A 21,616-nucleotide genomic window follows, 5' to 3' on the forward strand; every position below is an offset into this window, starting at 1 on the left:
GAGTGTGTTTCTAAGTTTTGCCACATAGTCTGGGAGGGCTGCTCAGGTAATCCAAACCTGTATTCTTCTAAAAGCCCAAACATACAAATCTCAGGTACACACTAGCTCTGGGACAGAGGAACTGAACATGGGTGAGAGACGGGGAAGAGGGCTGGCAAAGAGCAAACACTTCCTTTTCTCTGGACTGGTGTTTTAATTCAAACAAATAGAAAGCAGAGGATGAATAATATGATTATTCAGATGTAGTTTTAGATAAATGAGGCTTGTCATTGCTGAGAGCTTTTTTCTTGAGACCTGAACTTTGAAGGGCTGGAATCCATGTGTTTCGGCTTTGTGAAATCTATTTCAGAAGTACATGTAGACTTGATTATGCAAATGGAAAACAAATCTGTAACTCAGTTAAATTACAGTGGTGAAGATGTGTGGATCTCTAGTTAGATCACTGTGCTGAAATATCCTGGTCTGGTTTAAGGCAGAGTCAGTAGGGAGGATTTCAGAACCAGTGAGTATTAACTCACATTTCATTACAGCTGATAGGGCTGTTTTCATTGCCTGGTTTTGTGACTTCAGTGGAAACATAGCAGAAGGCAATGCTGGATGCCACAGTATATCCTGCACAAGAGGACATTTGGAAAAAAAGCGTTTCAGGCAATTTTTTTTTATTTTTTATTTTTTTTTCTGAAATGTTTTGTGAAACAAACCTGAATCATGAAAAGTTTTCTGGGAATGTTACATAATGTGATGCTCATGTTGGGAATGGAGAGGGGAGAGGAAAAGCCAGTAGTACATGTCTGCCTCTACTTAGAAATTAAGAAAAAAATGAAATATATGGAATCTTAGATGGTTAGGAAGTGCTAGATAAAATCTTAGGAAATCAGTTCATGCAAGTACTTGAGGCCTGAATTGTGTTAATATTAGCTTTTCTTTCTTCTTCAGCCATGGCACAATCCAAAGATTTGCATGAGAAATGAAAAATGTTTCACTCAACACATTTTGAATGTGACTGAGGCAAAGAAGACAATTTCTATGCAGACATAGCATTTTAGCTCTTTATGCTCTGCTTGCTATTACCATTTTGGCTTATATGTTTCTCTGGCACTTGAATAAAGAGGAAGAAAGTCAATTAGGCTAAAATTTAATTTGCCAATGAGATGCTTTCTCTCATGTATATTGTTGTAAATACGATGGTATTGTTATGAAGTATTCAATAGGAAACAGAAATATTAAATTATTCTATCATTGTATCCAAAGATAAAAAAATATAGAACAAGTAAAAAAGCTTGTTAAAATCTCTTGAACATGAGCATTAAATTATGAAGAGACGGAAAGATGAACTTTTGACACTGATTCAAAATAAGTGAACGTTTATGACCATATAAAAAGGCTTATAGTTTCCTAATAAAATGTTGTTCATTTTGGTTGGTTCTGGTTGCAAATTTTTGAAGCCTTTGTAAATAATTGAATCCTAAGCTCTGTTTAACTGACTTCCTCTATGTTTGTGAGACTACCCCACATGTTAGAGATCACAAAAATAACTGCCAGGCCTCAGAGGACCCACTACTGTCTAAGTTCAGGATTACTGGAGTGGTGTTAATGGGAGTTGCCATTATTTAGGTCTACATGTGCTTTCCTTACCCCTTTAATTTGGGGACAGCTTTTACTTTGTTTCTAAAGTGGCTTACACAAATGGCCAGCAAACAACTGAACCCTCACTATGTGTGAATCTCATGTCTTGTGAATTGAGATAAGAAGGAAAGGAGCTTATCACAGGAAAATCCCTATTAATGCTAATAGTACTTCTAATAATAATAATACTTCTCCCTCCTAATTCTCAAGACTTGGAACAGCCAGCTCCTTTGGAGCTGTTACAGGTCCCTCTGCTCAGGTACCTGAAAACAGCTGGTTCTACTCTACCCACACAACCACCTAATGTCAACCCACATCTCCAGCACACTCCTCTGTGTGAGGTCTGAGTGCCAAAAGCATCAACCGAGTTATTCAAGATTCTGATGCTATGTGCTGAACGCAAGAAAGCTGCCAATGGTTTGCTTTGAAGCATATGTACTGTGAGCTTTCTTACACACTCAGTAATAAGCCTAAAATTATTTGCACTGAAAAACTTTTGAGCTATAAAAGACTGTCTCATGCTGAATTTGCATGTATGTGCATTATTTTGATTATTATATGATTTTGTACACAGCACTTTTCTTCACCATCATGAGTATATTCAGATTTGGGGGTATTTATTACACAATGAAGGTCTTATTTTTTAATCACCAGACAGCGTTTGACTGGGTATTTAACAGGTTGAAACAATCTTCTGCTTTTTTAAGTGTAGATGAGTGCTCTTATTATAGTCTCAGATATGGGGTTTTGATGGTTTTAAGGGATTAGTAGTGGGATATAGAGCTTTTGCCCTGCAGCACATTTGTTCATTGAGGGTGTTTCTCTGTTGCAAATAAACATGGCGTTTGGTGATCTCAGTTGAGTTTGTGTTGCACAAGTGGCCCTGCTAAGAAAAACAGCCCAAACTTACACTTTCTGTGGCAGCCCCTTAAGGGAGACAAAGGATTAAGTTAGTGAGGTGATCAGAATGCCCTGATTTTATTTTTGTTTTGTTTTGTTTTCATGGAGTAGTAGAGAAACACCAAAGCTTACTATTCCACAGTATAAAGATGGTGTTAGGGCTAGCATTGGGGTCCATCGTTGAATTTTCCAGATTGCTGTTCTGTTTATTCCTGATAGAATAAAATGCATTTGGTAGGAGATCTGTAAGAATAACAGACAACTGTTAAGCAGTATATTGTTGGTGTCTTTGTTTCACGTTGAACTGTAATCTGCGAGCTTGGTTAATAGCATGAGTTTAAGGCACAGAAAGATGTGCTTAGAGCTGATGGTACTGCTGCTGTGTCTGAATCTAGAGCTGTGCACTTTTTCAGGTGATGGAATTTTACTGCCAGTCCTGTGAGACAGCCATGTGCCGGGAGTGTACAGAGGGAGAACATGCAGAACATCCCACAGTACCACTCAAGGATGTGGTGGAGCAACACAAGGCTTCCCTCCAAGTCCAGCTGGACGCTGTCAACAAACGGTACAGAGTCTCCATGGATTATTTTTCAGTTTTAGCACTGGCTTCCTGTGTTACCTTGGGTAATTGTTTTAATGTGCTTGTGCCATGGGCCTTTACCCATAAAATAGGGATTGCTTAGAGGACATCATAAGGAAAAAAAAAATCCAGTGAGTTTGATGCACTGAGGGATTAAAAAAAAGAGTAAAAGATACTTATTAGTCTTTTGCAAAACAGAAGCTGTTGGAAATGCGAGTGTTCTCCAAAGAAGGAGCGTAAAATATTACGGAGAAAAGTACTAGCCAGCCATGAATTTAATAATAAGTAATACTGTATGCCTAGACTAGTACAAACTTACTGTGGCAGAAAAGCTTAAAAAAACAAAAACAAAACCAAAAACAAACTGGGGTAAATCTGATTCCCTCTTCCCTAGTAGATACATCTGCATAAAGGACAGAGAATCCAACGCCTCCCTGTTGGAACTGCCTGAAGTGTAATGAATTTCCACAAGGGAGGGCCCTGGCTTAGCCTTGTTTTATCAGACCCAAACCATTATGTGGTTATAAAAAGAATGAACTTACTTCTGGGAAATGACCGAGTTTAAAGACAGCCTGGTGATGAGATTGTTTCATCAAAAAATGTCAGGGCAAGGGCCAATGTTTAATAACTTTTGAAACAGCAATCTTTGTAATTTAATCCCTCCCTCAGGCTTCCAGAGATCGACTCAGCACTTCATTTTATATCTGAAATCATACACCAGTTAACCAACCAAAAGGCTAGCATTGTAGATGACATTCATTCCACTTTTGATGAACTCCAGAAGACTTTAAATGTGCGAAAGAGTGTGCTGCTTATGGAACTGGAAGTGAATTATGGCCTTAAACACAAAGTAAGATGCATGTTTCGTTTCAATGAAAAGCTATTAATTTAACAGCCAGTTTTTATAAATGATGCAGGACGCCACTTTGACAAATTGTTTCTGAGATCCAGAGGACAACTTTGTCTTCCTGAAATCAAGTACTTCACAGCCTTGCTTGTGGGTGCGCACTCTCGAAAATGGAATCCAGACCCTGTATGGGTAGCTAGCCCCATGCATGTGGTGTGAGGAGATCTAAAACAGCCAGCACAATGAGCGGGTATCTGCTTAAAGCCCACGTGTTTCATGTACAGATGCCAATAAGGGAATACCAAACTAAAGTCTGAACTCCTTGGGCTGCAATTCCATGAATCCTCTCATGAAGATACAAGCCAAACAATTTCTCCCGAAGAACTGAGCAAGGCTTACCATTTTGCTTTAAAGCACTGTTTTCCATTCAAATGCCTGGTAACATATTTCGTCCTAGAAGTTATAGGTTGAGGATTAATAGGTCTGAATTCAGATTCTCAATTCTGTTCATCTAAACATATCCAAGATGTCCCAAAACTGTATTTACTTAGCAAGAAAATATACTCAGTTTGTGTATGAAGTTCACACAAGATGGAATATGATGTACTGTTGTTTAAAGGGGCATGTTCAACTATTTCACAGAATCACAGAACTGTAGGTGTTGGAAGGGACCTCGAAAGATCATTGGGTCCAACCCCCCTGCCAAAACAGGTTCCTCAGAGCAGGCTGCCCAGGTAGGCATCCAGACAGGCCTTGAATATCTCCAGAGAAGGAGACTCCACAACCTCCCTAGGCAGCCTGTTCCAATGCTTTAGGATTTAGAGAACCAAAGTTTATGAAGCTGCATATAAGCAATAAAAGAGGCATTTCCTGTTTGTATAGCAAGAGCGATTAGAAATAAATTTTGTTTTGGACTGAACAGTAGGCCTGCAAAATAATTCAAATCCAAATATTTCATCATTCTGACCTTGCAAAAAATTTTTTTTTAAAAAAAGGAAGAGCTATTCTTTACTAAAAGAAATTTAGCAAGTCAGCTTTGGTTGTCCAGTGGACTGAGAGGCCTCATGTAAAATGCTCTAAACACATCTGAAATGCTAGTTATGGTAGAACTTAGTATTTTCCATGTCTATAATGAAAGAAAGCTACATTGAGAGTATAACGGTTTTAAAATGTAGCTGCAAATTGTCTTCCTCCACAGTCTGTGGTTTATCCTGAGTGTAGGGGTTTTTGTCATCCCGGGACTTTACTAGCTATGCTGTCTAACTGTTTATGGCCTGGAATAAAGGCATGGCAGATCAGAAATGCCTAGCACTGAATCCTGGGAGGTTTTTAGATGCCTCTCTAGGCATCTAAACAGATAACAGTTAACAGTTTTTTTTCCAGTGAGTGGAGAGAAAGAGATAGCTACATAAAAATCAGAAAAAAAATGCCCTTAGTATCATTACATAGTGTTTATCAGCATGGGAAGAGTATCTCATAGCAATAGACACAGAGTCTCTAAGTTTAATTTAAAATCATCTGAAGTGTTTCAAAAATACTAATTTTACAGTGACAGTCAACAAATAACCTCTCTGATCCGCTGTAATGCCTGTGCCCTAGTTCTTTTCTGTAGGAAAAACATACCACATGTGTGACTGAGTCCTTTGGTTTGGGGATTTTGTCAGTGGAGATTGTGCGGGATAACTGGAATGTTTGTGTTTTCCAGACTCCCATGAATTTCTCTGTTAGGTTGTTATAATTCAGGGATCTTTCTTCTAATTCATTACAAAACTGGTTTTAAAAAAAATGTTAGCCTTGTTCCCAGCCCACACTTAACAATTTTGAGGTCAATACTGTTTTAAGGATTTTAGACTGAGGGCCAGAACTGAACCTATAATAAAAGCTCCTTTTCAGTCTTAAATACAGAGTAGCTACTTGCTGCCCACTAAAATTTCAGGCTACTCAGCCCAACTCTTTCCAGTATCCCCGGTCCATCCTTTACATTTTCCTCTCCTGACTGCTGAAACTGGGGAATCATCTTTCCCAACTTCTGCTGGGGAGACTTTTACTTTCTTCAGTAACTTAGGTCAAGAATTTTTCCTCAGGATGGATGACACTTTTCCTCAGGATGCATGTAGATTCCTTCTTGTCCCTCTCCATAGAGGAAGGAGTAACACAAAGTTTCCTCTGTCTCTGAAGAAATCATTTTACGAAGTCCTTGCAGCCTTCCTTGTTCATGGGCCTGGTGATTCTTAAAATCTCTCTCTCTCTCTGTGCAGACAACTTGCTTCCCATTAACTATCTCATTAACTGTAACTGAGAATTAGATGGAAAGGTGCTTAAAATTCCACATTTTTTTATATTTAAAAAAAATAATAAATAAAGGCAGGTAAAGGGAATAATTCAAACTAGTGACAGTGGATCTTTGAAGCTCAAGAGACCCAAAACGGGGTACATTTTTTGTGTCAGTGTGGTATTCTGAGAACGTGCAGGGAATCAGTGCAGTACATTTTCTAAAAGAAAACTGTAAAATAAACTGTAAAGTGAAGCACGATAAATTGTGTTTCTACAAATGCCTTCAGGCAGAAAGCATGCAGCATCTTGCTAGCACAGATCTTGCAATGTGATGCTAATCTGGTGTTTGGCAATGCACACAGGTCCTCCAAACGCAGCTGGATACCTTACTGGAAGGACAAGAGAGCATTAAAAGCTGCAGCAACTTTACGGCCCAAGCCCTCAACCATGGCACTGAAACCGAAGTGCTGCTGGTGAAGAAGCAGATGAGCGACAAGCTGAATGAGCTGGCCGAGCGGGACTTCCCATTGCAGCCCCGTGAAAACGACCAGTTGGACTTCATAGTGGAAACGGAAGGCCTGAAGAAGTCCATTCACAATCTGGGTACCATTTTAACCACCAATGCTGTTGCCTCTGAAACAGTCGCCACAGGTGAGGGGTTGAGGCAGACCGTGATCGGACAGCCTATGTCTGTAACCATCACAACGAAGGACAAAGATGGGGAGCTCTGTAAATCTGGGAACGCTTACCTCACTGCTGAACTGAGCACGCCTGACGGGAGCGTAGCAGACGGGGAAATACTTGACAATAAAAACGGCACTTACGAATTTTTGTATACTGTTCAGAAAGAAGGGGACTTCACTTTGTCACTGAGACTTTATGATCAGCATATCAAGGGCAGCCCATTTAAACTTAAAGTGGTCAGGTCAGCGGATGTGTCCCCTACCACTGAAGGGGTTAAGAGGCGTGTTAAATCTCCTGGCAGTGGTCACGTGAAGCAGAAAGCTGTGAAAAGACCTGCGAGCATGTACAGCACTGGAAAAAGAAAAGAAAATCCCATTGAAGATGATTTGATCTTCAGAGTAGGTAGGTGACTTGTGCTGACTACTGACGTTATTAAAAATAGCTCGGTGAAACTGGATGAAAAGTGGCAATATAATAAGATTAATGCTGCAGACTTAGATTAAATTACTTCTTTAAAAAGTTGCATGGCAAGAAGCAAAGTTGGAGGACTCCCTCTCTAAAATGATTATGTTAAAGGTTAATCTAATTAATTAACTAGGATCTATACATGCTAAAATCTGGGACAAATATAGTTATTTCTTGATGTCAGCACTGGACAAAATTAGGATTTCCCTTATTTGTGTTCCCTCTCCCCCCAGTCTTAATATGTTCGGTTCTTTATATAGTGTTTGGTTCTTTATATCTCTAAATCTGTGCATTTCTAATGCTTGGTAAACACAACATCCAGGTGTCATTGTGATTTTCTTTCAGCTCTTCTGATGCAATCTGTTTTAAAGCTAAAGCTAACAAAGTTAACTCCTGATAGGTGCAAGCCAGGATTTCAGCAGCATGTTTACCAGGCTTGACCACTGGTCAGCAAGGTAGCTTTCCTTCTTGTAGTGGAGAATGGGTGGTGGTTAATCCTGGAGGGATTTTCAGTAGTTCTGCTGAAAACTTATCTGGATACCACTTGTCAGTCAGTTAGCCCTATCTACCTGATTTCTCGTCTGTCAGTATTTCTTTAGGAATCTTTACTGTGACAGACAGTCTGTGCGATAACCTAAGTTTTATATCAGAAAATGCATTCAGCATGCACGCTTAGCTTACTGACAGGACAGCACAGTGCAACCTTTGGATGGAGCAACTCAAAATGTCCGGTCTTTCCCAGATGGCCAGTGCATTTCCTTGTAAGATAAACAACCCCCTATATATAGCAACTCCAAGCATTTATACAGTCAATGGTATCCTGTTCTACTGTGAGTAACGATAAGTTCTACGGTGATTCAGACCTGGTCTGAAAGAAAGCGTCTCTCTGAACCCTTCTGGGAGTGGTTGTGATATGTTTTATGAAAAACAGAGAAGGGGCTCGATGGGCAGGTTCAGACTGAAAGGGTCTCCCTAGGTCTGTAGCAGACACGATCAGGACAGAAAAGCCTGCACAGACACAGGATGCCTGGGAATGGCAGGGGTCCATTGTGGCTGACCCTTCTCACAGCACTGGCCCTTTTGGCCACCTACATCAAGCGCTAATTTGTCTGTTTGTGGAAATTGCATGTCTAAATGGAGACAAGGTTGACTTAGACTTCAAAATTCCTCTTAGAGTCGAATAGAAAAACACACGTGTTTAATAGTAAATACTTAAGAAAAAATATCCTGAAATTATTTTGAAACTTTAATATTCTTGTTATAAACCTTTCGGTATGGACTAACAGGATTTCAGATTACAATTTCCACTTCTGTATCCCTTGTTTCTAGTGATCAATTTCTAACCTAACTACCAAACAGTAGTATGGCTGCAGTTTTTTTCCTTTTGTCCAAATGGTTCTCTCCAATACACCATAATCTCTAAAACAATCTTGAATGTTGTTTGAAAAGTTCAGTGTCCTTTTTTTGTTGTTGTGATGAAATAGATTATGTTCTTTATTTCAGAGTTTTTCTTCCTCCCTGTTTGCTGTCTTCCTTGCTCTGTGTCCCCTAACTCCCCCCAAAAAATAAAAAACAAAAACAAAAAAAAAAAAAAATGAAATGCATAGCTCTAGTTCTAGAGCTTTAGCTTGTTGAAACCCTTCATGAGTTTCCACATTTGGGATATATGGATTGCTGTTTTATTAAAAAAACTGAACCGAGGGTAATGCTTCATCCCATTCCACGTTCCGTTCTCAGCCACTCATTTCACAGACTGATCCTGCATAAGGATGTCCCTGTGGGGTTATGTATCATCTGAAAAGTCTCTTAAGTATTTGCAGCTGCGATGCTCTAGCTTTCTACACGCTTCCAACATATGCGTAATTAATAAACACAGGTAAAACTTCTGACGTTTTCACAGGGATAGCCTTCAGGGATTTAAGATTTTGTCCAGTTCCAGTTTCAATGCACTTGGAAAAGTTGAGTTTCGGTTCATTTGTTGATGAAGTCATGCAAAATAAAGTTTATTGTTGCTTTCCAACACAACTGTATATTTTTATTTTGAGCTCTTATAGCCTGGCCAAATCTGGATTTTTGTTCTAAACTGGGCAAGATAAAGCCTGTAGTTGGGCTGCCAGAAGCTTGTACAGCTGTGTTGGAGAATCATACTGTAATATTCCTATGGGCATCTGAATATATGGAGCATGCCCTTGTATATATGCTGATATATGGACTTGTATGCACAAGTAAATCACTCAGCTCCTAGCAGGAGATAGTTCTTGTGTGGGTATTAAAAAATAATATTAATACAACATTAGCGCAGGTAAGTGCTTTCATTCATGGGGAATTGGGCATTGCATCCGTTGCCAATTCCGTCATATTCATGGCTTTTAAAAAGGCATGTGGTTCTATCTAGACACTTTAGGGTCACGCTATTGACTGCACGTTCATAAAGTTATATAATTCATTATTTAAAAGAGCAGAGTATTTCTTGCTTCCTCTTTTTCTCTCTCAATGATTTATGACCTCAACCTTTTTTTTTTTTTTTTTTTTTTTTTTTAAGCAGGCGTGAGCAGTAAGAGTGTGTCCCTGCAGTTCTCATGTTCAAAATGTTACAGCCTGCTAAACTTGCTACAGGATTGAAAAGAAACAAGTAAATACATAGTTTTACAAAAATCCGTCTCTGTGGCATGTACCTAGTTTGTGCATACACAAGCAAGACTGTGTTTGTGATATCCAGAACATAATTGTACGATGGTTTTCTCTACTGCTGCAAGTGGTAGGAAGCATTACGGTGAGAGGAAAAGCTCTTTTGTTACCCAGCTTTTGTGCCTTAAACCCACGCTGAGTGGAGGAATGTGGAAGTGAGGGAAGTGTCAGCCACTTCCACCTTCCCTGGTAAGCCTCTTCCAGGTCCCCCAAAGGAGGGTTAAGAGCCATGGGTGGCATCAGATCGCTCCTCCTCTGCCCAGGACCCTGTCTTGTGCTCCAGCTCTGCCATACCAGGCTGTATGCCTTGGTACTCCTTTTTTTTTTCTTTCTTTTTTTCTTTCTGGCACTTTTCATGACTGGGTTCTTTGACGGTATTTAGCAGTAGTGGTGCCATTTCCCACTTCAACTGCTTTTTCTCTTTTTCTCTTCGTTTATTTGTGCTTGGACTTGGCATCAGGCACAGCCAGATGGAGAGTTGGCTCTCTGCTAGAAAGCTCAATTTTCCTTTTCCTCAGACTGTGTTTAGCTCTCTGTTCAACCATGTAACTGAGCGGCTAAGTTTAGCCGGTAAGTTTAATGGGTGTAAATTGCTCTGCATTTTTATTTTTTATTTTTTAGAAGAAAAAAAAAAAGACTGAAAATAAGCTGTTAACAGTGCTTTCTGTCAGCTTCCTTACTAGGTGTGGATGTCATCATCTGGGCTGTTATCAGTGCTGAAACCAAATAGGAGCCTTACTGTGAATTTACTCCACATATGAGCTCGTGAAGAAGGCATGTGTAATAATAGCTGGTAGCCTGATAAAGAGTGCAGTTTCAAAGCAGGCTCGGGGGAGCAGAAGGGTTAGATTTACATTTGACAAATAATGAATGGGGAGCTGTGAGTTGGTTTTAGGGAAATGTTTAAATTTTTAGGGGACTTGTTCTTAATCTGGTATTTAAATCTTCTCTGAAGGCCTCAGCCTGACATTCTGTATTGGATTGTCCAATTTGAAAGAAAGAGGGCTGCCTATAGGTATAAACTTCTTAAGCAATTACAAAAATAAAAGTGAGCTCTCTGCATGGATATCTTGAAAATATGTCTATTTTTCTAACTGATATAGAGAAATATGTCTATTTCTCTAACTGAGCCTCCTTGTATGCCTGGCTCAGAGGAATCCCAGCTCCCCCATAGCAAGCAGCACCTGCTCATCCATTCCCCTGTCCCAGCCTTTGCAGGGAGGTCCAACTTTATACACGTTACGGCCAGGCTAAGGGCACTGGGGAAGGAAGAGATGTGCAGAGGCTCCTGACACGCTTTCATCAGTTGTTTTCCATTCTCCATTTCAGAAACTAGGAACACACCAATTAAGAAACAGTAGGATATATTTTCTATACAGAATTTATACTTCTGTAGAAATAGGAAAGCCTTGTAATGGGCAAATAGAATTTCATTTTCCAGTTTATGAGCTCAAATCCCTCTGAGGCCAGTCATGAACTCTTTATAGGCTTGTGACTGCCAGTGTGAAATTTGGCCAGACCTACACCGTGAAGATTTGCAGCCGTACCTGTATCGGACTGGGGCCAAAGAACTCTGATGCCTCAGACTGAGGCAATGACCTGTGGTGACAGAGGTTTGCCCGCTGTGGTCTGGGATCTTGCTGCTGTCCCAGCAGCTCTGTAGCTGTGGCATGCAGTGCACCTACCCCTAGGACCCGTGTACACCTCGCTGCGGTGGGGCTCTGTCACACAAGCAAGGCTTGGCAGAGCTCTTTGCCAAGCTTTTAGGGGCAGATGTTGCATCAAGCAAATGAATACAAATTAGCTCAAACTCCACTACTAACAGTATGTGTGTCTGCCAGAGTTCCTACTGAATTCCTCTTTACAGGTTACAAACACTGTGTGCCTTCATGCAACAGACTGGTTTTAAAACTCAGATAACTTGGATTAGTAACACTGATGTTTATTCTACGATAAGTTTGTAGTTTATTAAATCTGATTTAGTACAATTTTGCTACAGAGCCCTTTGTGTTTCAGTTCTATTACAGGAGAGGCATATCCTAATAATGTGTAGGGTTTGACTAAATATCTTTTGGCCCTCTAAGAGAAGAAAGAAATGAAGCTAAGGAACAAAGAAACAAGAAAGCAATTCCTTCATATTTGTCTGTGCTTTCCATGCTGGCTTTCCATGCTGTTCAGTTTTATCTTTTCCTTTTTTTCCTTTTTTTTTTTTTTTTTCCTCAATACCATGTAGAGTACAGTCCCAGAAGAAGTATTTGGTGTTGTAGGGAGGAAAGTAATAGTAGTTAAACAACATGCTATTGGTACTGCATCCTCAGTCTCCCATTTAATCTCTAATCTTTCTGCAGGGTTTTTGTCTCTTTGAATAAATTCCCTTTCTGCTGGGGGGAGTGGTATGTATTTTCCTTCTGTTTTAGGAAGCTGGTAAATCTAGGTTAGCAAGCAGGGAGGTTATTACTCACATCAGTAAAACATAGCAAAAAAACAAACAAACAAAAAAAACCCACAAACTTCCATTTTTATGAGTATCAAAAATGAACATTGTTCAGCAGGTTTGTCCAGATGCCCTGCGCTTACACCGCAGACTTAGGTACGTGATGTAATTTTTAACAACCCCTGTGATTTTTATAGGTTTCTAGGTTTTTTTCTTCTTTTTGGTGAGATTCAACCTGGCCTGTACTGTGCAAGAACAAAAGACTAAAATGTTGCAGCATTCTGGGTGTGCTGCATTGTCTTGAGCTGAAAAATGGCTACTCAGTTGTTGAACGCATATCTTCAAAGCTAAATTAATTGGTTTGTGCAGGGTACAATGATTAATGTCAGCCGCAATTAGACAGGGCTAAATCCAATCTGATTGTTTATTTGGAGAACTGTATACAGCGATGGTTTGAAAGGAGCTGTTCCATGGATCTGATTCCTAATGGCTCTGTTCAGCCCGCCCTTAGAAAACTCTGCTCTCCTCTCCCAGTCCCAAGCAGCTTGCTGCAGAAATTGCAGTAAAATGTCTTTTTCCTCCGTTGTGCCCCTCAGTAGCTCAGAGCCAGAAGGGAAGCAAGGCTGGGCAACAAGAAATATGAAAGATGCAGGTTTTTATCTCCAAGCCAAGCTGTGTGGGAAACCCTGCAACAAGGATCCAGAAGTGCATCCTTTAGCCCCAGCCCTGGGCTGGGGTCAGTCAGACTGACTGACTGCCCGGAGAACAGAAGACAAAGCATTGGTTGCCTTTGTGCAGAGAGGTGATACCTCACAGTAAAAGATTTGCTGAAGTTTCTCTCTCAGGCAGGTGTTTGTAAGGCAGGAATATGCTTAACAGGGAGGAGCCGTCATCCTTTGGTATTACAGGGCTGCAGGATCCTGCTTTCCCAGTGTGGACATATGCTACTATAAGCTTTCCTCTCAACTGAGCTGCTGCCACTGCCTGTGCTTGGCTGCACATCTTTGCTGGCATAGTGAATTATTCAAAGCAGGGAGTTCAAGGTTATCTGTTTTCTTCCTGAACATAATTTAAGAAATAAGGTGTGTGTTTCACTAGCCTCAGCTGAACTCTTCCGAGAAATTTGTCCCTTTCCAGAGGAGACTGTAGAGGAGCCTGTGTGCAAATTAGGACCTGTGTCCTGGGTTTAATAACTGCAAAATGCTATTCACAAGAATGTTTCATGGAGCTGAATTTCACCTGCACACCGTGCTAGTAAAATACGGTATCTAAAACTTACTGTGAAATGTGACAGTGGCATTCCTGGGTAATTTATTTTCTTTTTCTTTTCCTTCCCTCCCACCCCTTCCTTTGATGCATATGTGAAGAAAACTGAGTAACTCTTTATATAGATCTCACTTATCTTTAAAAATGAACATTTTTCTAAGGGGAAAGCGCATACATTCCACAATGGTTATGCTAGTTGGTTCCAGATGCTCTAGCTTGCACCTCCTCTTTTCTAACAAATGTTTTTCCTCTTCTCTCGGTATTAAAAGGAACGCTTCTTACTTTTCATCCACTCTCTTTGGCTAAAAGGCAAAAAGGAAACTTAACATTAACATATGGTGGAAAAAAATTACTGCAGGCATCCCTCAGGCATTGCTCAGTAAAAGAATATGCAGAAATGGCTCAAGTGTGGGCAACATAATTGGTGCAGAACTCACTATTCCCTTACCACGTAGTTTCCTTTTGGACTACAGAAATTGAGGAGCATTTGCCTTGTTGAGAAGATGTAAGCATACAGAGATAAGAAAACAAGCATTGGAACAAAGGGACTTGTTCTCAGCACCAGGTGACGAGGAGTTGAATGTTGCTTGTTGGCCAGTGACAGGAAATATGCATCCCACATCCATCACCACAGCTGAAGGAATGGGTTTTAAGAGTGTGCACATCCCTAATGAAAGCTAAATACAAATTAGAGCTAATATGGATGCCTTCTATTGGGGGTCACAGTCAGAACAGTTTTAATCGTTGAGCTCCAGGATATTTGGACTGACTACAGTAAAATACAAGTTCTTCAGTTGAAACCAATTAATGTCTGATAGGCAGCCAGTGAATGCTTGTAAAAATACTTTACCAGGGAAAAATAGTTCTGCATCCAAGTCTCAGATAGAACAGTATATAGAATTGTTTTTTGTTGTTTTGAAATTCATTCATTCATTATGAATAACCTTGTGGTTCAAGATCATAACTCCAGCTTGTCTAGAGACCCCTGAGCCTTCTTTACAAACACAGCAGAATTTGGATACTGTTATTGTATTCCAGGTGTAGTTTGGACCAGACACTTCAGTGCTGACCTTTTAAAGACACCAGTTTGCTTTGCAGTTCTCCTCAGAACATCTCAGAACAAGCATCTACGTGATGAGGCACCTAAACTTAATGAACTTTTGTGAAAACCTGACTTTTTATTGCTCTTTATCTCATTAGACCCTCTAGGGAAAAGACTTACAGTTCTGTGTAAATCGCTATTGCATTTGTCCTGGATAAAAATGGGACCTGTGTGTGTGTGTTACTTTATAAGGATTATCAAAGGTCTTTGCAGAAAGATTCGGTCTCCAGGTGTTGGTCTTCATTGGTCCACAAGTCCCAGTCATTCAAAAACAGTTCTTCATCACAGTTTCCTATCTAAGGGAACTTTTATATCCTGTGAATGAAAACTGCATGAGTGAGTGGCAAACTTCCCTGTTTTGAAAAGGCCCCATCCAAAGAAATGACCGGTATGTTTCTTCCTTGACTTTGTAACTTGACTGAGGAGATTTAGCTAATTGTACTAAACGCCTGTCATCCATCCAGGTTCTTATCTTAGACTATCTGTATACTCCCCCAGTACTGCCTCTTTCATTGCCTTCTCAGATGAATAAAAATCCATATTAAAAAAAAAGTCAAACACGTGAAAAATATGTTACTTGTAACCTCTCACAAGAGGCAAATTGTGAAATTGTGAAGACACCTTAATCCACAAAAGCCAGAGGTAATTCCTCTGATAAGAGTAAGGACAATCTCTTCTTGTACCTAACTGGGATCTGTTAATGAGATGGTTCTTTGAAGTTGTACCAGTGATAAGAACTCTTCAATATAGGCATCCATACATCAAGGATGTAATAAATGCATGTATTGGCATTTAAGTCCTAACTGATTAGTCCTGTCTAACCTAATTTGTTATGTGTTTTGTGTTCAATTTTAGGCACCAAAGGAAGAAACAAAGGGGAATTTACAAATCTTCAAGGTGTAGCTGCATCTACAAATGGAAAAATATTAATAGCAGACAGTAACAACCAGTGTGTGCAGGTATGAGGATATGCCAGTTTCAGTATTCTTCTGTTTCTCCCCCCTACCTTTGCCTTATTTGTATTCCAGGAAAGACAGATTTTGTACAATTCAAGGACACGTAAATTCAGAGAAATTTCAACATCATCCATTATCATCCCATCTTCTTGACCTGCAGCTATCTTTTTCATATCTGCACTGTATCTAATATGCATATCAGAGTATATTCCTTCCTTATTATGTTTGGCAGTGATTGAAGAAAGCAAACAGTGCAATGATCTGGCAAAAATGCCCTTTTGTAAATACGATTTTACATTGTAAATTTATCACCCTGTGTTTCAAAATAAATATAGGACAAAGTGCCACAAGTATCATTTCCTAAGTGAACACAAATACAAAAAAAAAAATGTCATTTTAAAATGACATTTAGTCTGCCTAATGGATTTTTCTGTCTGGTATCATGATAAAATATTTTGTGCAAGCATCCCTGACACCCGTGATTTCTTGGCTCCTGTAACCTGTGTGAAAATCAAGCTGTGCTTTCTATTTTGCCTGCCATGTTTTTTTTTTTTTCTTTTTGTGTATGTGTGTGTCCTTTAAACCATTTACAGTTTGTCATTGCTCTTCAGGCTGCCCATGTGGTAGCAATGAACAAGGCAGAAGTGAGTGACTCGTTCTTAGTATATCAGAACCAGAAAGCCACATGCCGTAACAACTTGTTTTGAGGGCTCTTCAAAGAGATGGAGTCAAATATTCATCAGTACCCTCACACTTGGTAATTTGCAGCCTTTAGTTTAACAGATCTCCCAGAAAGTGGCCCAGTACTTATTCTGAAGTTAAATAATTATGTACTGAAATTCTCTTTCAGCTTCTGCTCCTATCTCTTCTAAAGTCTAAGTGTTTGACTGTGGCTGAGACACTCGTTTTCCTCATTTCTGTTATGGGAGTAACACCACTTCTTTCCAACTACCTGAGAGGGACATTGTGAAGTATAATTCACTAATGTTTGTAAATTACTCTGAGATCTCTGAAGAAATAGTGCAATGTAAGTGCTGAGAAAGTCTTTATTAGGAAATCAGGATCCAGGTTGAGGCCTCTTCTTAAATTAGGCTTATTACTTTCAAATATGGATTTTGTAAAGTGTTTCATGTGCCTAACTCTTTCCTTACTACAGTGTTCAGACTTAATGTAAGCTCCAAGAAATAGATGATGTTCTTATGCTGACTTAGTTTTAAAATTAATGTTTTCTGTTACAGATATTTTCCAACGATGGCCAGTTCAAAAGTCGCTTTGGCATAAGAGGAAGGTCTCCTGGCCAGTTGCAACGGCCAACAGGAGTGGCTGTGCATCCCAGTGGTGACATCATTATTGCAGATTATGATAACAAATGGGTTAGCATATTCTCATCAGATGGAAAATTTAAGGTATGAGTTACCATGTGAGCTCTGCTGAGCTTTTTCCTTATTTTTTTCCTTGTTACAAAGGAATGCAAAGGATTATTTTATTTTTTTTTTTGGTGTGTGTGTTTGTGTGAAGAAACTACATAGTTTGTAACTTAGTCCAAGTTTTGTTGTTGTAATGTGGAAACATTATAATAAATAGGAAGAGGTCACAGCTGTGATGCCAATGTAATAACAGACAGAGTTGATACATTCCAATCTACAGTTCTTCCCACTGGGTGCTTGGATGCCTTTCTGCAACTCACTGTTCAGAATAGCTCATGCAATCAAGTGTAGTTGGACTAGCTTAACAACATCATATCATTAGTATTTTGATTATATACAAAGGCATGTGTATATATGTATTTACACATAAGACAGACATAAAAACTTATGGGAAGTCTTCAGTGACATATGGAAGGGAAACATAAGGTAGCAGACTGATGGTGACTTCCTCTGTTTACTCCATATGTATCAACAAATCAGGTGCATAATTCACGTATGGTCCTGCTGGTAATAAAGGCAAGGAAAGGCATCCCAGGAGGTTGTTCCAGTGCTATAGCATGGTCAGGAGTATTTTATCTGGGGTGATGTGCAGTGGAAAAACTGCAGGAAATAATGTCAGGCTTCTGAAATAAGAATTTCTGAGAAGAGTGTACTTCTTATTTTCATAGCAGCTCTAGTGATTCTCATAGGAGTAAAATAAAGAGGCAGCTACTGTACTACACTAAGGCTTGCAAACCTGCAGTATTTTTCATGTTTGGGAGCCAGCTGCAATTCCAAAGGGAATTAAACGTTGCCTTCATTTGGCGCTGTTCTCTGAATGCATGTTACAAAGACTGGCAATGCATGCTAGAAATAGCCATCTCTAGAAGAAATCAGCAGCATTTAGCAGGTTTTAGAGATAAAAAAAACTGCAGGGAAATTTCGACCACACTTACTTAGTTCTAGAGCTTTCTATTGGAGATAAATCACCTGTTTGGCATTTTCTGGCAGCCTAATGACCAAAAAGCTCAGGTCCTGACATGATCATGTGGCTGCCAAGAAATGGCCTTCCTTTATTAGACTTTGCAAAGTGACAAATGGTATAGCAAATAGCTAGTTCTGCTTGCAGGGTCCTCAGTGATCCCTTTCTGAGAAGCAGACACCTGTATGCTTTTAAAAGTATCCAGATCTCATGCAGACTCCAAGCTAAAATAAAACAGTACTAATATGTAATGCAGCTGTTAAAAAATATTTGCATTTGCAGAGAATGTATGATCTTTCTTGAGTAGTTTCCAAACTGTACACAGGAACACTTTGGCTGAAGGCCTTGAATGAAATGAAGACACCAGAAGGAAACAAAGATGTAGTTATTTAAGAATCTAAATACTCTGAGTAACTTAAGTGTGGTATAAATAATTATTAACATCTTCAGTGTGAGCTGGCTTGATCTGGAAACAGAGGGTGGAGAGTTCATTTTCCTTCCTTCTGCAGACAGGCTGTAAATCCAGCATTTTGGATGGTGTCAGCTCTGGAGGAAAAAGCCATGGCTCTGGAGGAGCCATGATCGTACATACTATAATCTACCAGCAGCGAGACAAGTATTGAACAAAATGAATTAAGATAGTTCCTCTGACACGGAGCCTGGCTTCACTTTTAGTTAATGTTTTTGCTGGACTGCAGAAGCTACATGAAGTCAGCAATGTTTGTGTGGGTAATGCTAGTTAGTGCATTGGACTTCGTAGTTCCTGGGACTAGGCTGATTAAACGAGAGATGAAACATTAACAATATACAATAGTACTTTCAGATTTCATGCAACAAAATATATTCGTGAGAGAAAAACACGGGGTTATTTGTGGAAGCATGTTATATATGGATGGAAGGCATAGTCACATAGTTGAAGCACAGGACACAGCTTTACCACGTCTAGCCTGTGGCAATCTGGGAAGAGCTGCATGAATTCTTAGGTGTTCTTGGTACTAATGGTGTTCTTATGGGGGCTCTGTCAGATTAAACTGGGCAATGCTGGCAAAGTTACGCAGATAGACAAAGGGCTAATGGTGTTTCACCTCTAAGGATTGTGCCTGTAAGACACTGTATCATCTGTGATACAGGGGGTCTGCTAGCTGTTAACTCAGCATTATCAGGGGCCTGTTTTGCACTTGATCTGTTCTTTCTGTATTTACTCTCCTTTAGCTTAGCAGCATTTAATAGAGGTGTGAGCCAGGAGGCGGATTTCTCCTGGAGCCAGGCCCAGGCACCTCCCTGATTACAGAAGGGGGCTGACTCACCCCAGCAGGCTCTGCCAGGCAGAGAAGTGTCACCTTCCTCAGTCGCTGCTGGCAACACAGACAGCGCTCCGTTTTCTCAAGGCTGGGAAGCTGGCATAATGCAGAGCTTGGCAAACCCTTGGCTAAAGTTACACCAAAACATAAGTCTCTTAAAATGAAAGGCTACCTTATCCTTTGAACAATGAACCATCTGATAGGGTCTTAGAAATTGGGGCTTTTGTTTCTGGCTATGTTATGGGTCTCCCAGGTGACTACTGATCTTCCATTTCATTTCCTAGTGCTTTATTTGCTCATGTATAAAAACTGAGTAACAATGCTGGCTTCCTCTGTAAATTACTTTCAAATTGCCTAAGAAAAGTGTTATAAAAGATGTCTTAATTGCTAGGCTGAGAGAGAATGCATGCTGAAGCAGCTGTATCAGCCTCTGTGCTCACACCTAGTGAAGGAACTGGAGGCTAGGGCCACAAGAAGGATTTGTGGCTCTCTGAGGACAAGATTTCTTTCTTTCTAGTCTTGAAGGGTCACATCTAAGACAGCCTGTTGTCAGCCAACCAGGGCTGTAAATCAAGTTAAGACATCATGTTAAGATGGGTGGGAAAAGACGGAAGGACCTTATCTGTCAGACTTTTATTTCTTCTTGTCTCATTAGAGGGACTAAGAAGGGAGCTGCTTGAAGCTGGCTGCTTGTTTAGATGGGAATAGTTCTGTGGAGTGTGGCATGTGGTCATGGTTCAATTAAGACAGTCAAGTGAATGATAAATCCATTTATCGTGTGAAGTTGCAACGTGTGGTGATGATGCATCTCCATGTTAGGGAAGTTCTGGAACAGCAAGAGGTGTATTTTAAGTCTGTAAATTAATTCCTGACAGTCATGAACACTCATGAACCTTTCTGACAGAAACAAGATTGGTGGAAATGAACTTAAAGCCCCAACACACCTACTACTTCAGTGGAAAAGTCTATATAATTTTATATATATACATATATATAGAGAGAGAGTCTAGCTCATTTTTTATATAGCCTAGCTGTCTCTTTAAAAACAAAACAAAACAAAACAAAAAAAAACAACACCTCTATGAATATCCCAGAGTGGAATATTTTTCCATTCTGGTAGAGTGGCTTTATAAACACATATTTGAAAACCAATCTAAATTCATAAGTGCCTATAAAATAAGGGACATAATGTCCTTGACTGAATTCAATTAAACACAGTATTTGTATTAAGGATTCAGATGATTCATTATATTTTATTCATTTCTAATGGCAGAGAAGTCTGAAAATACTTCCATTCATAAACTTAACAGGAGTGACTGGGTTTCATAATACTCTGTTTTAAATAATCAAACCTATAATTCTAAGAAACCTTCTGAAATAAAAATACACAAAGCATATGTTCAGCCAGACCCAGTGATGTGTCATTAATGTATTTTGATCTAAACTGGAAACAGAGATTCTTAGTATAAAGAACTTCAGGCTCTAGCTGGACATAATTTATTGCTGCCTGCAAATTGTATTTTAAATCCTGGCCCAAGGATAGTGATTTTTGTTCCTTTTCTCAGCACTGAGTGCCCGTTATTGTAGTACGTGATTTATTCCTGATTTTTTTTAATTATTATTTCTTATGTATTCATATGGTCAGGAAGACACTGTACTCATGAGTCTGAGTCATTTTTCCATAGGAATCCTGGAAAGATGGTAAGGAGGTGGGTACAGTGCACAGGCAGACAAACAGCCAGGCATCCCAGAAGAAAAAAGGGAGTATGATTTAATCACCTCAGAGGAAATAAATCTACTGATTTGCATTTGGTTTATGTTGTTGCTTTGTTGTTATGCAAACCTGAGTACGTTTTGTAGGTGTGTTCATGTCTTTCCCTTGGTGATCACAGTCATTTTTAATAGTTTTTCCTGGGGATGTTTTAGCATGATTTAATTAGGTGTTTTTTGTCTAAATATTGGGCAATTTCTAAGAGCATATGTATCTGAACATAAGCCAGACACATGATCATTGCATGCTAGCTAAGCGTAGTCTTTTAAGCTGCAAGATTTATTCCCTGAGGTTTTCTTTATTTGAGACTGAAAGAGGTTGTGCAGTAATGCTT

The 21,616-nt window shown here is 39.6% G+C and overlaps 2 protein-coding genes across 17 annotated transcripts in view; both read left to right on the forward strand.

Moving 5' to 3' along the window:
- Positions 1 to 21,616, forward strand: part of MND1 (meiotic nuclear divisions 1) — a 213,689-nt gene that overhangs the window by 136,825 nt on the left and 55,248 nt on the right. The gene's annotated exons all lie outside the window — the stretch shown is intronic.
- The window catches only part of TRIM2 (tripartite motif containing 2), an 88,213-nt gene that overhangs the window by 53,769 nt on the left and 12,828 nt on the right, over positions 1 to 21,616 (forward strand). For all 16 annotated transcript variants that reach the window (XM_068680990.1, XM_068680991.1, XM_068680989.1 and 13 more), the window contains 5 exons: positions 2,940 to 3,091; positions 3,776 to 3,956; positions 6,590 to 7,313; positions 15,722 to 15,825; positions 17,061 to 17,228. In XM_068680990.1, coding sequence (XP_068537091.1) covers positions 2,940 to 3,091; positions 3,776 to 3,956; positions 6,590 to 7,313; positions 15,722 to 15,825; positions 17,061 to 17,228 — 1,329 coding nt within the window. The remainder of the gene's footprint in view (positions 1 to 2,939; positions 3,092 to 3,775; positions 3,957 to 6,589; positions 7,314 to 15,721; positions 15,826 to 17,060; positions 17,229 to 21,616) is intronic.

This window comes from Anas acuta, chromosome 4, assembly GCF_963932015.1.
Source record: "Anas acuta chromosome 4, bAnaAcu1.1, whole genome shotgun sequence".
Classification (NCBI taxonomy): domain Eukaryota; kingdom Metazoa; phylum Chordata; class Aves; order Anseriformes; family Anatidae; genus Anas; species Anas acuta.